General features: G+C 33.5%; 2 protein-coding genes and 1 long non-coding RNA gene across 19 annotated transcripts in view; 1 reads left to right on the top strand and 2 right to left on the bottom strand.

Moving 5' to 3' along the window:
• Nucleotides 1–21733, bottom strand: part of LOC143235125 (uncharacterized) — a 332951-nt gene that overhangs the window by 162063 nt on the left and 149155 nt on the right. The window lies entirely within an intron of this gene.
• Nucleotides 5693–9906, top strand: LOC143235131 (uncharacterized). Its single transcript, XR_013018934.1, has 2 exons — nt 5693–5794; nt 9211–9906. It is a non-coding gene; the product is annotated as an uncharacterized LOC143235131 (long non-coding RNA).
• Nucleotides 13425–21243, bottom strand: LOC143235127 (uncharacterized). The gene is made up of 3 exons (XM_076472979.1): nt 18666–21243; nt 18058–18247; nt 13425–17867 (listed from the first exon to the last, which is right to left on the bottom strand). The coding sequence occupies exons 1-3, from the start codon at nt 18668–18670 to the stop codon at nt 17241–17243; spliced, it is 822 nt and encodes a 273-aa protein (XP_076329094.1). The 5' UTR covers nt 18671–21243; the 3' UTR covers nt 13425–17240.

Here is a 21733-nt window from a genome sequence, read left to right as displayed (position 1 = left end):
TACTTATTGCTGTTCTTCCACATTCATACCTATTTTAATTCCTTCCCTCCATTTTGTAACGCTTACTCTGTCGCCACCATTTAACATTTTTTCCACTCTAAATGACACAAGAACTTGAAAATGACATCAACTTAATGATGGATCTTCTCTTGTGTGACTTCTCGAAAACAAAGAAAAATTAGGGTTGGCCGATTAGAAGCGAAGCTGTCTTGATTAGTCCTAGTTTTTAGTATTATTGAGGTAATACTTCTGTTTAACATTCACAGCGCGATGAAATATTGGTGGTACTATATAATAATAACACAGTCTCCATAAGTATAGAATATTTCTGGAAAATGTTATTAGAATAGTTTCTCGGTTTTTATAATTCTTTATGATACTGTTAAAAGACTGACAGTTTAAAATGAACAGATGTCCACGCGCATTAATTGCAGTATTTTTAAAACTTTATTTTTTACTCCTTTTTAAAGCAAGCTAACTGTAATCAGGGCGTCCGAAAAGTCTGGAACCATAGGTGATCGGCAGCTTTTCTTAATTTCACATACGTGACTGATTGTGGCGCTGTCAAAGCATGGGAAGGTCGAGTCAGTCTTGCTGTTAGCCCTCAGTTGTTTCGAATTACAAAGACAACATATGAAACACATTCCGTAAAATTCGTTAAAATGCCAATGGTTCCAGACTTTTCTGGCACCCTATAAATCAGAGATTATATTAACCCAATAGTTAATAAACCGGCTTAACTATAAATATGTAATATCATAAAAGAAAAATGTTAAGAATGTATTGATTCATCCCTTAGGTTTCTTCGCTACTATTCACTTGTTTGACTGTACTTCCAAGATACCTCACAAAGTATTCGAAGATTTAGGTAGACGCAAATCTGTTTAATGAAACACAGTACAAATAATTCTCATAATCAAAACGCATATCTAATAAAAATGAAAAATAATAAGCACACACGCATATATGTATATGTAGAATATTTTAACCAATAATGTTCATAAAACCGACATTATAGAAAAGACGTTCCTGAGAAAAAAAAGAAAAGAAAGCTTGATCAATGTATTTAACTCAGTTGGTATTATTATTATTGTACAACTTTTGATGAGCCCTTTTAGATTCCCCACGGGTCTGGCCCTGGAGCTGTTGTCCCATCCAAACTATTCTTAGTAATTGATATATTGTTCTAGCCAAAATGGAATGGATTGATTACCGATTTCTGTACCCTTGCTGTTAGTGATACTTTCAAACATAATCCCAATATCTTATCATTCTTGATGGGTCTTTTTTCAGTTTTTATCAATCCTTTCGTAAAATTCTGAGATCTTGACTGAGTAAAACGTTTAAGTAACAATACCTTAATGGAACGAAAAACAACTATATCATTCAATCAGTTCTTGAGTAACATTTCTGTGATATTGATGTATCATGTATTTTCGATATTATTAACACCATTTCTTTCAAAGTTGAATACTTTCATTAAGATTAAACAATATTATTTGAAGAAAGTGACATATCTGTGTTACATAATGAGGATAAAATCAGCTCGTCAGATGTGCCCAGATTAAAGATCGATTAATCTAATCGACCTATTTTATAAACCCATTTGTCGTTCAAGCCAAACCAGCGTCTTTTAACGGTCTAGAACCCCTTTTTTATAGTAGTTTTTAAAAGTATTTAAGGTTCATGTAACCATGTTTATGTGGCAACATTTTTCGCTTAAGTATGAGCTAGTAACCAGTAAAGTAACGCCTGGTAATATATGTATATATATGGACATCAAAGTTTTATATAGAGAGGCTTGGTGGATTACGTCTCGAAAGAACTAGAAAGATCTTACGGAAGTAACGACTTTTCCTTTCTTTCCTTGCTGATTCCAAAACAGAACGTCTTTGACGAAAATGCAACGATGATAGAATCGTTTAATAACATTATCTCTAACACTGCTATCTTATAAATAATTCTTTTAACGAACACTGATAAATGAATAAATAAATATATATGTAGTTATATCTGCACGTAGTTATCAGTCACTGAAAAAGATATCAAGTTACTGAGTTATTTACGAGGCGTAAGGCAATGAATTGAGGCTATGAATTTTTTATTATGAACGTTGTTACAAGTGATCATTCGGTGACTGCAACGTTTGAGACAGAAGATGAACAAGAAGATATTGGTTGAGCAGATCGTGAAACGATGGAAAAACCCGAACCTGAAACATGTAGCCGGAACTGAAGAACGAACGCTGTGTAATACAGTGTTTACCAAATTAGACTGCTTAATGATGTAACCAATGAAGTGACGAACCAGCCCCTACAGTGTGAGCTAGTAAGCATAAAACACATTTTGCAGGTGACTTGACTTCACTTGATATTTATACATGTACCCAAAATTTGTGACTCGGTCATTACATATTTGGCTCAGTATGGCCAGGTGGTTAGGGTGCCCGACTCGTACACTGAGAGTCGCGGGTTCGAATCCCCGTCACACCACGCATACTCGTTCTTTCAGCCGTAAGGGCGTTACAGTGTACGACCATTTCCACTATTCGTTGGCAAAATAGTAGCCAAAGAGTTGGCGGTGAGTGGTGATGACTAGCTACTAAATTAGGGACGGCTAGCGCAGATAGCCCTAGCGTAGCTTTGCGCGAAATTCAAAAACACATCATTACATATTTATAAAAGGAAACACTGTGTAGTATTGTAAAGTTCTATACATGCAAATTAACTAATGGCTTTAGGGTCCAAGCTGAACTGGAAGTCCACGCGAAATTAGTCTCCCCCCCACAGCGAAATGATGCTTCTATTACGTTGTTTGGCTACAATAAACTTGAAGGGCAAGCAACTCGTACATAAAAAGTACCTCTAAAGTTATATACCATGACAAATTAAGTTATAAAAATTATCTCACGTTACAAAATTTCAGTTTATGGCTTATATCGACACTCTTCTTTGAGTTTCCATTTTATTTGGTTACTTGAGATTTACGTGTAGCTTAGATGAAAGTTTTACTGTATGGTGACAACGTTCATGTCCGGTTTATATGAAACTAAAGTTATACATTTCATACAATTCCTGCACTATTACAGTTTACGTGGAGTTGTTGGTTTCTCCATAACACCAGAATCACTAGGCCTTGGCTGTAGTCTTATGCAATATTCAGAAAAAAACAAACAAAATAATATACGTACACAAATAGGTAATACGACTATAGTTCAGCCAACAACAAAATTAATAGGGCTTTTTTTCTTCAATAGGAAAGAAACTCCATAAAAAATACCTTACACCATGTTTTTTACCTTGAATACCGTAATCAAGCACGTTCTGAAAAAAAGAAAAAAATCTATCCCCTCATTGTTCTCGTGCTGGCGAGCTTGGAGTTCTCCTTTTAAACACGATCTTTACTTCTGTCTTAAAGCCTTCAACTATTAAATGGTACTGTTAAGATAAGTAGAAATACTTGTGTAAAATCAAACAGTTTTGGGGGAGAATTTCGTGTTTCAGTCTTCATTCTACTAAAATAAAGCATCGAAAGCAGTTCTCACTCATATTATTGTAGTCCCTTTTCCAGCATTTACTTTTAATTTAAATTTTACAGGCCCACTTTACTGAGAACAACTGTGATTACTTTCTGAAGTTTTGTAGAAAAATAATTCCAGTTTTTAACCAGAAGAGAGAGAAGGTGTTGTCTTGCAAAAAACAACAATAACAACAACAATAAAAACGGTTTTAAATTACATTCAACTTGATTGTTTTCAGATAAAATAGACATTTTCTAAGGTCGCAATGTTTTTCTTGTTTTCATTTAAAGTTATGGCCTCGAAGCTTCGAGAAACCTAAGCTAATTAATCAGTAACACCACCTAAAGTTGTGTCTCCATACGATCTAATGTATATTTAGAAAACTAATAGAAACTAACGGTGTTTTATTATTCCTGGAACTTTGACTTGAAGTAAGCTACAGAAATAAAAATGTTCCTTTTAGAATAGAAGCTCCAAGTTTATTCTAAAATTCTTTTCGAGTATGATAAGACAAATATGGGGCCCGACATGGAAAGGTGGGTTAAGGCGTTCGACTCCTAATCTGAGGGTCGCGGGTTCGAATCCCTGTCGCACCAAACATGCTCGCTCTTTCAGCCGTAGGGGCGTTATAATGTTACGGTCAATTCCACTATTCGTTGGTAAAAGAGTAGCCCAAGAGTCGGCGATGAGTGGTGATGACTAGCTGCTTTCCCTCTAGTCTTACACTGTTAAATTAGGAACGGCTATCGCAGATAGCCCTTGTGTAGCTTTGCGCGAAATTAAAAAAAACATAAAAGAAAACAAACAAATTTGTTGTTGATGATAAAACGAAAATATTCTAAAGCTTTAAAGACGGCTTTGGGAAAAAGGCTTAGCCTAAACAAGCGTGAAACATTTCTATAGATGTGTGATAGTATCAGCTACAGAACGATTGGTTCGGATGGTCGATTCAGAATTAAATTACAAGAATCGATAACAGTTTCGTAAAACTTTCCAAGATGACGCTACCTTTAATCATTACAAACGAGATTTGGATTAGTTTAACTGTTATTCGTCGATTTAATTGTTTGTTTCTGTACAATTTTACTTGTCATTTTAGCCAAAAAGTCTAAGTGAATAGATATAAAATTAATACCACTTTAATTGTTTATCTTACATCATTTTACTCATTATTCGCCAAACAATTGAATTGTTAAGCCTTACAAGATTTATTCTTCATTTGTCAAGCTACTTCATTGCACTTCCATTCGTTACTAGTCATACAACATAACTGTTTACTCTGCGTGATTATACTCGTTATTTGTCAAACGACTCATTTATTGCTTTAAGGTTTAATATGTGTAAACCTTTTGAAAATATTACATAACTAAACTCCAGGTAGGTTATGTTTGGTCTAGTGGTTAGCTCGAACTGGGAATCAGAGGTTAATGGATCGTGCCCCGTTGTCACAAAAACACGCTCCACAATAAAAACTACTGTCAGATCCAAATATTGAGTCAGACAAGAGTAACCCAAGAATTGGAGATAGCTTCCATTAATTAGGTTTCTTCTCTCTAGTCTATCAGTTAAAAATTAGGGAAGGCTATACGGATAGCTGTTGCTTGAAAATTCGAAAAAACAGCAACAAACAAACAGATGGTCGTTATGTTTTTTCGCAACAAATCAATTCGAACGTTATTTTACGTTTGTTTATTATCATTTTTTCTGATATATTGACACTACTTAAAACGATAGTATTTAATAAAGTACGAAACTAACTTCAAAAGTAAAACTATTTAGATCAATACTAAAATATATCTCATAAGTTAATAAATCCAATTCTGCGTAATAAACTGACCACTTATACACCAGAAGAGCAAACCCTGTATTCATTAGAAAGCATTGAATCATCAATTGAGTACTCTTGCTTTTAACGACATTTTCGGCAGTAATCCCAATAAAACCTTACGAGGTTTGGCCAACTGAGAATATCTAACAATGTAAAAATAACTTTTCCGAGTGTAAAGATTCATTCACAAAGTATTCAAGTAAATTTTAAACAAACATTGTAATCAAGGAGAGTTAATCAAAAATGGAGTAATTCGCTACTTACAAATTACACAAAATACGCCCCTTGTTTACTGGTGAGATCCGCACCGCCTACGACACGTGAATGTACTCAAAAGCATTAGTGTATTTGCAGCGGTACACATCCAACATCGAAATCTAATAGAAGTCAAAATATGCTCTCCAAGGACGCAAGTACTAGTTTAAAACTCAGTTTTATACTAATAGGTAAGATATTTTTAGTATTTAGCTCATTTTATGGTTTGAATAAATAATAATATTATTTAAAAAAATAGAATAAGCAACACAACTTGTGCTGAAAACCTGAAACATTAAATCAAAGAATATTATATTGTTAGAATTGTTGGAATAATTTTACAGTCCAGTTGCTGGCAAGAAAAGTTCACATTTCGGGGCATTTTACGAGCTCAAGAATTCTTTCTTTGTTGTTTATTAAAGTTTAGATTGAATTAAACGCTAAGAAAATAAGTAAGATCCATCTGTGGAACTAACAGAATTAAGTGGCACTTCACGATATTTGTAATGAAAACAAAATAATATTAAAGAATATATAGACGTATGAAAAGTGAAGAAAAGGCTTGACGGTTACACTGGTTCGGAACTCACTGTTTATTCTGTCAGCTAAAATTGGTGAGTTAACATCAATAAGACAATAATCACAGAATTGCATGATCAGTTTCTTGCTTCTAAAAAAACAAATATTTATTCATATGTATATCTAAATTGGTTCTCACCTGGAAAATGTAATCATTTCCTTCTTCAAGATACGGAGATTGCTTTCCTAAAGTCTTTCCTTTACTGATTCTAGAAGACTCCAACCGGGATTTTGTAGGTATGCTACTTATTGTGAAAGAGACGATGGCGACAAATATTGTCAATAATTCACGATCTTTTAAAATAAGCTATTGTGACGACTCTCTTTCTTTAAGAATACTTTAGCTCTGAGACTGAACTATTCAAATATATCCTTCTTATAAACAATTATGCAGGTCAAACATAGTAAACTCAATTGTTCTTTTCGTCCCTTGACATTTTCAAGACAGCCGATTCATAATAGTTCAAACCTATTTGCCATCGTTATTTGGCAGTTTTAAAGAATGACAGCGTTTGGAAATAGTCGTTACGTTCCCTCACCAATATTTAGAAACGCAATGAAGCCAGCCATGGCAAATCTGCTTGCCTTTTATACCCTGCGATCGCTTCCCGCTCAGACGCGCCGGCACCGACGGCTACGATAGTTCTTTAAGTATAATGCGCTACCGTCTTTCACTCGTATTCACGCCACTAGGCAAGATCAACGAGTGGACGCTGTAGCAGACCGTTGCGGAACATAGCACCGCCTTCTCAATTCCCTGTTTCCTGCATGCCCCTCACCCCCTTTCTACCCTCCTTTCGTCTGGTAAGACGCTGACCACTATCTGTTCCCTCACAAATCTATTATTTATCTGTTTGCCGGTAGTTCTTTCCAGAAATTGGAATGGTATCGATCTAGATCTAGCAACATTTTCTTTGTGAATTCTTAAGTATATGTTCTAAGTTAAACCATCTCTTTGGATATCTATCATATTGAAATCAGCTGTTATCTTCCGCTCAAGCACGTGTGAAAACCTTTAAGTATTGCTCTGAAGTGTGTGAAAGCAATAAGATTCCACTAGTCACTAAACATATTTAGGGTTTTAAAGGATATCCTAGATATTGAGCATTGCGAAGCAATTTAAAAATACTAGGATATCAGATGATATTTAACAAAGTTAAACAGTTTATCAGTCGGTGCAGTTTAAATAATTGTAAGTAAGAAAGGTATATTAAGTTAGCTGTATTTTTACTTGGTGAACCTTTGTTTTCGCTATCTATATTCTGTCCAATGCAGGGAATCAAATCCCGGGCTTTAGCGCTGTAACTCCGTGAACTTATCATTGACCCATCAAGGGTAAGTCAGGTGAATAGCTTGTTTTTTTTCACCAAAAATGAATGCTGATCATTGTGACGGAGAAACACTTAAGCCTAAAAATGACTAGAGCTGACATTCTCATATTATTTAATGAAACTTATACAACAATTTAATTTCATTGTTGTTAGTCCTCCGCTGGCACAGCGGTAAGTCTATGGATTTACAACGCTAAAATCAGCGGTTCGATTCCCCTCGGTGAACTCAGCAGATTGCCCGATGTGGCTTTGCAATAAGAAAAACACACACTTGTTGTTAACAAAATTACTGATTAAAGCTTTATTTCAAACCACTCTCGTGATATTACAGACTACACATATCGCAGACTAAAGACGTTCATGCGCATATTTTTTTCTCAGTAGCTATGATCGCTGTTCTGCACTGGAAGAAATGTTGCAGCTCACTTTGCAGACGAGTTTCTTTATTATTTTAACAGATGTGTTGTGGCGGTCGTAAATCGTATTTTAATCCTGTTCATGCGGTTTCATACTGTGTATGAAATTAATTTGTCTTAAGCGTATTACAAATAATCCACTGTAATAGAAGTCGGAGACATTTTTTCTTTATTATATCATTCTTGAGGATGTGTATTGTATTTAAACACGCTATTTAAATTAAAGTGTGAAAATGTATTGGTACTCTGTTGATACTCAAAAATCTTTAACTTTTTTGTAGGAATACATTAACTCTTTAGAGAATATTATAACTTACAGATAACAAATCTTTGTTCCTTAACGCAGTGCAAATAATTTAATTCTGTGGTTACATGCTCTTATTTCCAGGTGATAGGGCCTGGCATGGCCTAGCGCGTTAAGGCGTGCACTTCGTAATCTGAGGGTCGCGGGTTCGCGCCCGAGGCGCGCCAAAACATGCTCGCCCTCCCAGCCGTGGGGGCGTTATAATGTTACGATCAATCCCACTTTTCGTTGGTAAAAGAGTAGCCCAAGAGTTGGCGGTGGGTGGTGATGACTAGCTGCCTTCCATCTAGTCTTACACTGCTAAATTAGGGACGGCTAGCACAGATAGCCCTCGAGCAGCTTTGTGCGAAATTCTAAAACAAACCAAACCAATCCAGGTGATTGTCTAAATAAACCATGCAACTATTTTAACTTCCTCCTTGATTTAAATATCTTGCTTCCATGTAACGCAGATTATAACTTATCAAAATAGATTTCACTTTGTTTTGTTCAACATAGACATGTTCAAGTAAGATATTCAAAGAAACATTTTTCTCAACTTATTTTCAAAATGCGTGCAGTAGAGAATTAATATGGAGATCACATTTCATGTCTCTTTTACGATTTAATTATTTAAATGTATATAATGAATGTCGTTTCAATTATATATATAACGCTAAGCCTTACAGATTACGAACTGTTTGTTATAATGATTTAGTTTTACTTAATATACTGAATTGTAGGAGATATCTGATGAACCATGATACCACAACTTACGTGTATTGTTATGTGAGAACAACTAACCTCCATTTGTTATACTCATGTGAAACATTGAGTACTGCATTTTATTACAGCGTGAGAGTGGACATTGTAATTTATAAGATAGTATAACAATGCAATTCAATGTTACATCATAATTTGTATAATAACACCTCTGGTAGCTATTTGTATATATAAAGTACAAAAAATATTTTTGTCTGTTCTCTAACTATTTCTAGGTCGCTGGGCCAATCTCAACCAAACTTTGTAGGATGATGACAGTCTGGAACAAGGAGCATGTTAATGAGAGGGCTTCAACCCCTTTCCATTTTTGCTGTTATGGATCATTTATTATTTTTTATGTAAATGAACATTAACTACACTCCTGCATGGCGCTGAGTCACATACAGAAATAAACTTTATTAAATTTTGCCGTCACCATTGCAATAATACTTAATCTTACTGCAGTTTTTGCTCCAACAGCCACAATAAGGCTGATATGAAGAGCTATTTCTTGAGATACACCCACTTTCTACTTTGACCTGCAACCTTCCAACTTCGGCCCGCAAGACACTTCTGCGACCAATGATCGTCAATTAATTAGTTACGTGAAATACTATGGAAGGACATTAAGAACTAAGTTTTGATAGCGAGTAACAGAAATCACTTAATACCATGGTATCAGTACTACGTCCAGTTTCTTGCTACAACAAGGCTTACGAGGAAACGGCGTAACAGAATCATGAATGATCTCCCTCCCCGAACCCAAAACAATAAGTTCTTCTCATATTCGTTAAAGTCTGATGGAACCTTTCTGAAGCACTCTAAAATTACGGATAATAGGTATTCTACGCTGTACTTTATTATTGGTATTAAAACGTGTTAGTTCGCTACGGTGTTGTACTTCATACACTAATAAAACATTTAATCTTGGTTCTACTTGTAGCACATATTGTGATGGATTTACTGTTATATTTATATTTTATTATCAATGGTTGTTTCAGTTAAATACATGTCGATATTTAATTAACTTCTACATCCAAATTACAATTCTATTCAGTTTCGGATTATTCCAGAGTATAATACATAACATAATAAACAGGAAAGTCGTCCGGATAAATACGTAACAATATATTAGTATAACATGTTAACTCTCTACAGCGTTTTACTTAATGCTACATTCTTATATATTTATTATGGATCGATGTAATTTGGGTTATACACTATCAGAACTCGGTTGGAAGACGTTACATTCTGAGATAATTATTAGAAATTAAATAACTACAGACTATACGCTATCATTATTAACTTGAGAAATACCGCATTGTGACACTATTATTAAGGTTCAATTGTCTACATTTTATACACTATTAGAACTAGCTGGGATAAAGTTCAGTCAGAGAGAATTATTAGAAATATGTTATTTGAGTGTATACCATGACTAGTTGGGATAAAGTTCAGTCAGAGAGAATTATTAGAGATAAGTTATTTGAGTGTATACCATGACTAGTTGGGATAAAGTTCAATCAGAAAGAATTATTAGAGATAAGTTATTTGAGTGTATACTGTGTCATGACTAGTTGGGATAATATCTACTTCATGTTACAGTCTTACATAATTACTGAAATATTATTGAATATCGTAACACAGTTAGTTGGTAATGTTAATTTTGTCTACACAATAAGATTGTAGGATGCTTTCTCTGACTGGCATATGCTGTAATTTATTTTATTTTAGATTACAGAATAATTTACTTTAAAATAATCAGAATAAACAATAAACTGTAGTTCATTTTACTTCTATAAGTACAAACTGGCTTAAGTTTAAAAGTTGTCGTAAATCATACTAAACGCTATCTTAAGTTTTAAATAAATATTATAATGAATTATGTTATGGTACACAGGTTAAATTGAGAAATGTCTAAGGTTCTGTTGCACAGCGAGTACAATCGTTTGTACTGCACAGTATACTCTAAAATTGAAAACTTGCAAACTAACATGAAACATTAGGCTTGAAAAATCTGATATTGTTTAAAAAACAAAAAGTGAGGAACTTACGTGCTAAATCAGTGATTACTTTGATCAAAACTGAATCCTATAAATAAAGAAACATTTTCTAGAGAGAATGTAATTTTTTGTAGCGTGATGTGTAGTATACAATATTTATGTATATTCGTTTCTGCTCTTGACATTTTGATGTATGTGGCTATTATATCACTCCCAGAAACTAACAGAATGTGTTGTTTGTAAGACGCTTTTCATTTATTATTTTATGAACATTCATAATTTTATGTAAAATAAATATGTGAAAAATTTCTCTTATTTACGGCTGACGTATAATTTTTAGGGTAACTCAGTGAAGAAATTACTTCGTCAGCTTGATTGAAGTGTAATTTTCTCCTTTTCTTCTATATATATATTACTATATACTTCTATATATATATATATATTACTCGAATATCTATGTAACCCTACAATGAGTAAATTTAAGAAATAGTATCACATGTTTAATATTTTACAAAACTTGAATAAAATATACGTGTGACTCATGATTTCCTAAAACTACTCATATTACCTTGAAGTTTCAGAACTGTTTAAAAGTAAAACTGCCATCTGCTAAGTGATTCCAGTGCAATTACTAATTCTCAACGCTTATTAACGCCGATTCATTTGGTAACTTTCACAGAGTGGTCGTAACTTTACAGTTGTATTTATCTTTTATTTATTGTTCTTCATTTACACTAAGTAATAAAGTAGGCTTATTAAACCAAAATTGTTGTCGACCGTGTTTATATTATTTCCATCTTATTGCAATTAAAATATATATTTAATATTGTGTTATGCTTTTATTATATACCATGCGTTTCCGTCTTTCTATTTTAATATAGTACTATTCTGAACTTATAATTTATTTTGTATATGTGCAGGTCTCATGATACATATTAGTCGATAAATTCATTAGTTAATTGATGCAGTTCTAGTTTCCTTGTCATTATGTTGGGATCACACTTATTTTGCTCCTGGTAGGATTGGCTATAACGCTGCATGTTGTGTAAGATTGATAGCTAATGTCCTTCAACAGGTGCTATGTCGAGGTTATGCATGAATGAGAATGACCAGTCACGTGGAAACGCTAGTCACTCTAGCTCCTTGCTAAATAAGGAAAGTTTACAATAATTCAGTAGATAATTTCGGCCTGATCAGCTGAAAATCTAACATCCAGTAGAACTGATCATTCCGTGTTTAATAGAAGCAAATATACAAACTTCGTTCATGACTTGAACAAGATATTTTCCATTTCGTGTGTTCTCTTTTTTTTTTAAAAAAAAAAAGACTTAGTTATTCATCACTACTTCGTAATCAATGTCTTGAAATGTCTATTAAACAGTTCTACATCACTGCTCTAATAAATTGGTTCGCAAACTCCATTGTGGTTTAACGCATTATCACTTTGACCACGAACCGAAATTGAAAATTTCCAAGTAGTATTTATAATAATGTTTTATCAGCCATTCCTTTCTTTAATAAATTTGACGGGAAAGGAACAAACCTGAAATTATAAATAAAAACATTACATCGGCCCAAAGCTATAACTCTTGCTAGTCATAGTGGGTGTATTCTTATTAGTCATGGTGCTGTTTTCACACCTTTCAGGTCCCCCGGTTGGACAGTGGTAAGTTTACGGACTTACAAAGCTAAAATTTGAGATATGATACCCCGCGGGTGGACAGAGAAGATAACCAAATGTGGGCTTTCTCCAACACAAACAACGTATCTATTTATCAGTCGCTTACGTTCCTTCATATTATGTTGCTTTAGCAAGAAAAATTTCAATTCGCAGAAATATTTTATATAGAATTGTGATGATTTAATTTTTTGGTCTTATTAGATAAAACTAAATAATTCTTTTTCCGAATATATTACAGAATAATATTTTCCGGAGTATTTGCAATCCCAATGACTCGTACTCTGGCAAACTAAAGTTAATTCAATTTGGCCTTAGTATATGACAGGCGATTATCCCTATTATGTACATGTTGTATATTTAGAAATTCTGTACAAAGAAAGTTACGTGACATTTTCCTATATCTGCATTAAAATAAATTGCTCGTCTATTAGATTGAAGCAATTTTTTTATTTTTGGAAAGTGCGTCTCGTTTGTCCAAAGTGGTGCGGAAATGTATTTTGAAAAGTTCGAAACTGCCTGGAAAACGTAAATGAAATAAGTTAGAGAACTAAAAACCGGGTTTCGATACACGTGGTGGGCAGAGCACAGATAGCCTATTGTGTAGCTTTGTGCTTAATTCAAAACAACAACAACAATTTAGATAATAATAATGATTTGGAACAATAAATTTTACGTCCTCGAGAATATTCTATATACAAAAATGTTAGTAAATAGTTGTTAATGACGTAAACAGTGGTTTACAATAATAACACTTGCACAACTTTCTCTGAATGATAATTAACAAATTTAATTGACATACCAAAACCAATATAGCACAAGCAGAAAAATTTACATATATTTTAACTAAACCCTTGAAAATACCGTCATTGCTAAATTTCATGGCATGAAACGTGTATTATCTTTTGGTTTCATTAAATGCATATCTCGATTAACAACGACTTTTATTTGAAAAAAACTCACAGAAAACAAATAAATTTGGAGCACCACCTGCAGAAACATCCCAAAACTAAAAATTCAAAGCAACCACCTGTTAAAAACAGCGATTTAAAAAGGTAATTAATTACATTAGAAATATCTAAAATTTAACAAATGAAATACATAAAAATAACGGGAAGGAGGGTAGATTTTGTAATTGAGTTTTTTTAAGGGGAAAAAACACCATACAAGAACATTAGGGCATTAAGTAATACAAGTCACACTGTTCACAAAATTTATCGTTTTCATGTCAATTAATCCTAAATGCCGATAAGGTATAAATTTTTATGTTATAATCTACACAATATTTTAATAATTGCAAAAGTATCTATATCTTGTTCAAACAGCATAAAGATTATAACAGAACAGAAACAACACTTTCTTTTTAAGTACAAAAATTAGAGTCACGCTATAGTTTGGACTGTGATAAACTTCTATATATACAATAAACAGTTGACAAACAAACATTTTCTGATATACATCACAAAGTATTCAATTTTAAATTCAAGAGATTCTTCTCGACCTTTCCTGCATTAAGTAATAATATAACCTTGGCTTAAATTATTTCTATATTAATTTTTAATATCAAAATTTATGTTTTATTGATGTTATAAACATGTCAGTTCGCGAGTTTTCATGTTATCGTTCGTTTTAAGGAAATAATTACCCCGAAACGTTACAAAACAGTTATATAAAAATAAAATCTCACATTTCACATCTAATGTTTCATAGTTCTATTTAGTTTCATACATACTATATAATAGAGAACAACCAAATCTGGAAGCTCTTTTTATAAGCGAATTATTCTGTATCGTTATCAGAAGCAATTTTTCAACTATCTACAAAATCGCTCCTGCATGGTTAGGGCGTACGACTCGTAATCTGAGGGTCACGGGTTCGAATCCCTGTCACACCAAACATACTCGGCCTTTCATCCGTGGAGGCGTTATGATATGACGATCAATTAGTCAATAAAAAGAGTAGCCCAAGAGGTGGCGGTGGGTGGTGATGATTAGTTGCCTTCCTTCTTGTCTTACACTGCAAAATTAGGGAACGGCTAGCGCAGATTTAGGTATATATCTTGGAGGTCAAAGAAATGATTATTAAAGTTACGACAAAAAAGTTACATATCAAATGCATGCGTCTTTAAAAACAGGCTGTTAAATTAATGTATTTGTAGCGCCAAAATTATACAATTTCTAACTTGCTAGATAATTAAATTAGACTTAAAAACAAAATACAGTGAAATGTGGTTATACAGTTTCGGAATTCAAAAAAACATTTCCTTTGATTTTTTACCAAACTTCACTTTACCGGAAAAAAAAAGATGGATAATTGCACTATTTAATCACGATTCTCAATTGCATTCATTTTAATTGAAAATAGTCACTGAGGATCACTCAGTGAAAGTTCGTCTTCGATACTTTTATCCCCTCCTTATTTTTAGAATACGAATCTCTTGCAGGAAAAAAGAGAGAGAGAGAGAGAGAGAGTCGAATTTGCTGATACTCTGAAACTAATTCTAACTGACCCACATCTATAGCCCAGCCCAGTAGCACAGCGATATGTCTGCGGACTTACAACCCTATATATCGGGTTTCGATGCCCTTGGTCGGCAGAGCATAGATAGCCCATTGTATAGCTTTGTGCTTAATTACAAATACATAAACAAATAATATCTATAGTTTTCATTCACATCTTATTTAACAGAAAACCCGAGTAGAACGTTTCTAGTTTGTTTCTTTTTTGAGAATAGGTAACAATTATATCACGAGTAAATAATAAACCATATCTTACTGAAAATATTTTCTATTTACCTAATCCTAGAAGCTGCGAGATGAACTAATATATATGCAAAAACGGCTCGTTTGGGTTGAGAAAATATTTTACATAGAACCTGACGATGACCGAAGAAGGTCGAACCGTTGTTCGCTCTTCTATGTAAAATATTTTCTCAACCCAAACGAGCCGTTTTTGCATATTTCTCTACAAGTGGGTTTTTTTTCCACATCATCTGAGATGAACTAATGTTAAACTTATGAAAATGCAACGTTTTTGTCTGTTGTAACGCATACCAAAAGCAACAATCTTGCTCTCTGTCCAATATGTTGCGTTCTGTGTAAACTACTAAAGGCTTACCTGCGTTTATCTGCCTAATTCTGGAGTGAAACAACAGAGGGAAGGGAGGTAGCTTATCAAAACTATTCATACCAACTCGGTTACTTTAACCAAACGATAGTATTTAACTACAGCTCGGATCCAAAGCCAGGCACGCTAATCATTAGGCCTCATTTGTTTGAGTGCTGAGGGACAAGCCTGGCCAAGTGTACACAGCTCACATCCTATATGCATTTCTGTCTGCTAGAAAAAACAAAACAAAAACACAAAAAGATCCGGTTGTAGAAACGTTTGTCAGATTCTTTAAATTAAAAGAAAGTTTTTGCTTGCTTGCTTGTTTTCGGAGAAAAATTAAAATTCCTCAAATTAGGATAATTACTTTCTAGGGTCCGCCTCAATTTAATGCATTGAAGATGGTACAGTTAAAAATATCATCACGGATATTTCTGTCATCATATGCATTATTTGTGGTCTAAATTGCAAAAAGCTTTGTGGATTAAAATTCATTGGATCCAAAATTCAAAAAAAAATTATGCAACGAATTTTTTAAAGGCACACAGTTTAAAGTGTTTACTATAATCACTATGAAACATAGATAGTTGGAACAGTACATCAAAATCAACACAGCAGTTGTTCAACATCCTTGAAACTCAAGTGTTACACGTGATGTTCACAAATTTTCACTCCAGTTTTGATTCAAGTTACTACGTTGAAATAGCGATTACATCAGATTAAGACGGATTGGTAAAAAACAAACAAACAAGCATAGACATATTGGCATATTTTTAAAAAGGTTTAGTTTTGTTATATATTTATACGTACTAAGTATTTCTAGCATAATTCGTTCACCCCTATTACTATTTTTCTCCCCCATAAAAATGGTTTTGTTATTGCTGCTTGTCAGAAATCTGATTTTTGTACTATTGTTACTAGGACATTTTTTCAATCACTGACTTATGATGTAATGGACTCGTAGACATTGCTATGACTGATTTAATGGTACACTTGCTGACTCCCTGTTTGGTACTAAGTTTCAAACAGGGACAAAGATTTTGTGAATAGCATCTGCTAGTGCCTTTAAGGCAACTATTTATGTTAGTCCAGAGAATATTCTCGAAATTTTTTATTAAATTTAATAATACTATTTTAAAACTGCTGTTGACTTAAATGTTGAATATGTAATATTGTATAGGTTGGCTTAAGAAACCTTTGTAAACCTTCTGGTATATCCACATGAAACTCCAGTTGACTTAAAAAAATACCTATGTAAAATTATGTTGGCTTAAGGAATACCAGTGTAAAAGCTTCGTTGATTTAATGGATATCTACACAAATCCTCTATTGAATTAAACAACACTTATGTGAAAATTTTGTTGGTTTAAAGAATACTTGTATTATCCTTGGTTTACTTGAAGAATATCCATGTAAGTATTATACTGGATTAAACAATGCTTATGCAAAAACCTCTAATGGTAACGTTAAAGAATGATTATGCAAAACCACCCTTCCTCAGAACATGGAGTGTACTAAGCAATCCCACATAAGAACCTCTAACCCCTGAATTATAAACCGGAAATATGGGATTAGCCATTTTAAAATAAAAAGATGGAACTTGACCCCAGTGATGAGGAAGAGAAGTGGTTTCATGATGGTCAAGGTTATCTTCTATCTTCTGTTCCTCATGTTGAAGATCCAGATCTACATTTTCTGTGGAAATGTCATCCTCCTCTGAATTTTGTTTGTAGGACAGGGTTAAAGGTGTATCATCTGGAATGGTGGTTAAACCACACAAGTTGGAGAATCGTGGAATGTAGAACACTGGTATTTTACCAGAAAACACTGACCATGTAGTTTCCAATGTTAAGGCCTTCCTTGTTAAACCAACAACATTGAGGCTTTCTATCATATTTACTGGAGATAATGCATTATAAATGACAGGTGTAGGGGTGGTGCTAGTTATGTGGATAGTGGTAGTAGGAGTGTTGCTTACTCTGAAAAACTGCCACAAAGATTGTGGGGAGTGGCTTGCTGTACTATGCATTGTCAAAGTAGGAAATAGCCCAGGATTCAGAGAAGTTGGAGCTACAGCTGAATCAGAAGATGCTGGTACTATCACCTGGTGAAGAATTATAACAGTGTTCATGAACTTGCAGACATTAAAGTCTCACTTTTTTTGTTACTCAAATTTTGAATATCTTATTTTGCATTTGTTTGAACTTAAATGTTTATATTGTTTTAATCTCAGTGGCTTAAAATATTTCTATAATCTCAAAGAAGTTTGGCAATAAGAGGTAAAGACTACATACTGCATCATATCTATCTGGGCCAACAGATGGTACTACAGCATGTATTCTTTGCTCCTGGAGTAACATACTTAGACCAGGCAAGGCTTTGCTTTTCAAGAAGCTTGGAGATTCTTCTGTCTTTATCTCTGAACTTGATTCAGCCTCCATACATAGCTCCAACTTAGTTTCCACCATTTCAGATGTGGAGAAGCTACATAAAATAAATTATTGTGATCTTGAACTAAATGTAATATTTAATATATTTGAAGCTGAAAACTGAAGGGTTGTTACCAAAACTTACAAGTCCCACTGGTTATGATCTCGCTATTTCATATATGGTCACTCTGAAACCAAAAAGTATGAACTATAAAAAATATTTATATTATTAACTTATAATCTGGTTAAGGAAGTTAAAGTCTTTACTTAACCACCTTAATATATGAAAAACTAAAAATTTATACAAAAAATATTGATGACAACAAAAATATATACAGGATTTTATGTAACAAAAATAAAATGTTGTAAATTTATTTTATACTATATTTTAGCAATTCTATAAATGATCATTATCACAATACACAGATAACAAATTTTTTTTTTCAAAAGTCTGAGGTAATTTGACAACATACCTCATTAAAACTATATCCACTGTTTCTTGATTGCATCTCCTTCACTTCTGAATGAGATTAATTTATGCATGTATAATACAAACACACACACAAAGAATGATGCAATAACACAAAGAGTGGATCTTTTGTAACTAAAACCAATCAGTTTCACATACACTGTTAGTTTCAAATAAAATACATGCAATTCGCTTACAGATTGGAAAATCCAATATATACTAATTTTAATTTCAGACATACTGATTGAGAAATGCTAGAGTCAAACCACAAGGGAGAAAGGTTTCTGAAAATTGTTCAAGATGAGTTTCTTCACTGGGCAGGTAAATTATTTGGAGACACCGAAGAAATGTGGGAAATATTTTAAAGAACATGTTTTTAAATATTCAAACAAATATATTCCTTACAGAAAGATGAGGGTAGCTGTAAGTAAAAAAAAAAGTTGACTCAGAAAAGGTACAAGAAATAATATGAAAGAAAATCATCACAAGTTTCCGTACTTAGTATCTGAGTGTTTTCTGTGGTTGTGTTGTGTTTATTTGACTTACACTGTTCAAAAACATGTGAAGGTGGTTTTTTTTGTTCTTTGAATCTGGTTTCCATTTTTCTGCTTGTTTCTCCAATATAGATGTCATTGGCACTTGTTGCATTGAATTTATAAATAACGTTGGTGTTGTGTTTGTCAATGTAGTTTTTACATAGTACAGACTTTAGTTTTGTACCTGATTTTTTGGATAAATTTGGTGTTTACTGGAAAGTTGCATTTTGTTGAGTTTTTCCAAATGTTTTTTTCACTGATATTGGGAATATATGATATGCAACAGTGTAAAGTTTTGTTGCTTCTTGGAATTTATTATTATTTATTTGTTATTGATCTAGGTGTGTGTTGTGTATAATTTTGTCTTTCTTTTTTTACTTTAAGTGGGTTTCTTGTCATCATGAATGGTTAATAAATTACTAATTTGCTGTGGAGGTTTTGGGTGTCACTGGCTATGAAGGGGATAGTGCTGGTTTACAAAAGGATTTAGATCATTTAGTGTGTTGGGCAAATAAATGCAGATGGGTTTTAATTTTGATAAATGCAAAATAATACATGTGGGCTATCATAATTTGACTTATAAGAACAATTTGGATGGGAATAACCTTAACAGTGTCATGAAAGGAAACAAACTTGGTGCAGTTGTTAATAAGCCTCCTAAGCCATCCGAGCAGTGTGCTGTTGCTAGCAGTAAGGCAAATTAGATTTTAGGTTGCATCTACAGAAATACTGAATACAAATCCAAAGAGGTTTTAATTTCATTATATAGGTTACTGGTTAGGCCACATTAGGAATACTATGTTCAGTCTCGGGCTCATTGCCTTAGGAAAGACACTGAATTATTGGAAAGGGATCAGAGCAGGGTTACAAAAATGGTACCTTGGATGGAGAGGTTGTCATATAAGAAAGAATAAGATCCTTACAATTGTTTTCTCTTTAAAAAAAAAAAAATGAGTTAGAGGAAATCTTGTTAGTGTTTATGATTCTATAAAAGGAATTGATAATGTTGATGCATTAACATTTTTCATCCTTAACAGTAAGAATTATAGAACTAGGGGCCACAAATATAAATTTAGGCAAGGTAGAAGCCCATTTTCAGCTAAGACAATTTTATTTTTCAAACTGGGTGATTGGCTTATGGAATGGGTTGCCTTTGGATGTTGTAAAGGCAGTAAATTTGAGTTTAAAAGAAAGCTTGACAGATATATGAATGGTAAAGGCTGGCTTTAAGTTTTTTATTTAATAGTTTTAGTTCGGCTTGGAGGATAGGACAGCTGAGGTGGACCAACAGGTCTCTTACTGTCCTTAAACATAAGTTATATTACTAGTATTTACAAAAGTTATTTATAAAAACATAGAAGAATGAAAACCTCATTCTTACTGTTTTTGTTTTATTTGTTTTTGAATTTTGTGCCAAGGTACATGAGGACTATCTGCACTAGCTGTCCCTAATTTCGCAATGTAAGACTAAAGGGAAGGCAGCTAGTTTTCACCACCCACTGCCAACTCTTGGGCTACTCTTTTACCAATCAACAGTGGGATTGACCATCACATTATAATGCCCCCATGGCAGAAAGGGCAAGCACATTTGGTGCTAAAGGGATTCAAACCTGCAACCCTAAGATTACAAGTTGAGTGCCTTAACCACCTGGCCATGCCAAGCCCATTCTTACTGGCAAAACAGCAGCATATTAACACACATTTACAGCTATTTATAGAAGATAGATCTATTCTTGTTTTTTTTTCACTGCTCATATGCACAGAAAATATTATTTATATACTGTTGAGGAGAGCTACATATTCATACACACACACACACACACACACACACACACAAAAGTACTATAAGTCAGAACTGGCACAGTTTGTTAAAGTTCTCAGCTCATCTTAATACATGATTCGTTTCTTATTTCCATATTATTTTTATTCAATTCAGAAGAATAGAGGTTATAACTCAATCTAGAAAAAAGGTTACAAACAGTAAGTAATAATGAAGTATTAAATAATTTCAGTTTTTAATTTATATTAGCTAATATTATTGCACTTGTATTTCTGTTCTCATATAATTTTCTTCACTTGCAGGTTCCTAAAAGTAAATAAATTGAAAAAACTAATGACAGTAATTACACAAAATTTATATAGGTATGTGTAAATAGTTGAGTCCAATACAAGGTTCTTCAATTAGAAAAGCAAATAGATTAATTTCCACCAATTGTTTTAAAATATTAAATGTAAATTAAGCAATAACTATCATGCCCCCCAGTACCACAGTGATATGACTACAGACTTAATATACTACTAGAAACTGAATTTCCATACCCGTGGCGAGCAGAGGACAGATAGGTTTGTTTGTTTGTTTGTTTGTTTTGAAATTCGCACAAAGCTACTCGAGGGCTATCTGTGCTAGCCGTCCCTAATTTAGTAGTGCAAGACTAGAGGGAAGGCAGCTAGTCATCACCACCCACCACCAACTCTTGGGCTACTCTTTTACCAATGAAAAGTGGGATTGACCGTCACATTATAACGCTCCCACGGC

This window comes from Tachypleus tridentatus, chromosome 12 (genome assembly GCF_004210375.1).
Source record: "Tachypleus tridentatus isolate NWPU-2018 chromosome 12, ASM421037v1, whole genome shotgun sequence".
Lineage (NCBI taxonomy): Eukaryota > Metazoa > Arthropoda > Merostomata > Xiphosura > Limulidae > Tachypleus > Tachypleus tridentatus.
Note: the sequence above shows the minus strand (reverse complement) of the source record. Positions and strands in the feature narration are given on the sequence as shown.

What these genes read in the sequence shown, in the direction of transcription:
- LOC143235127 (XM_076472979.1), bottom strand. An exon ending in GCCCAGATAGATATGATGCA is followed by an intron (nt 17,868 to 18,057) that starts GTATGTAGTCTT and finishes ATTCTTCACCAG; the next exon opens with GTGATAGTACCAGCATCTTC.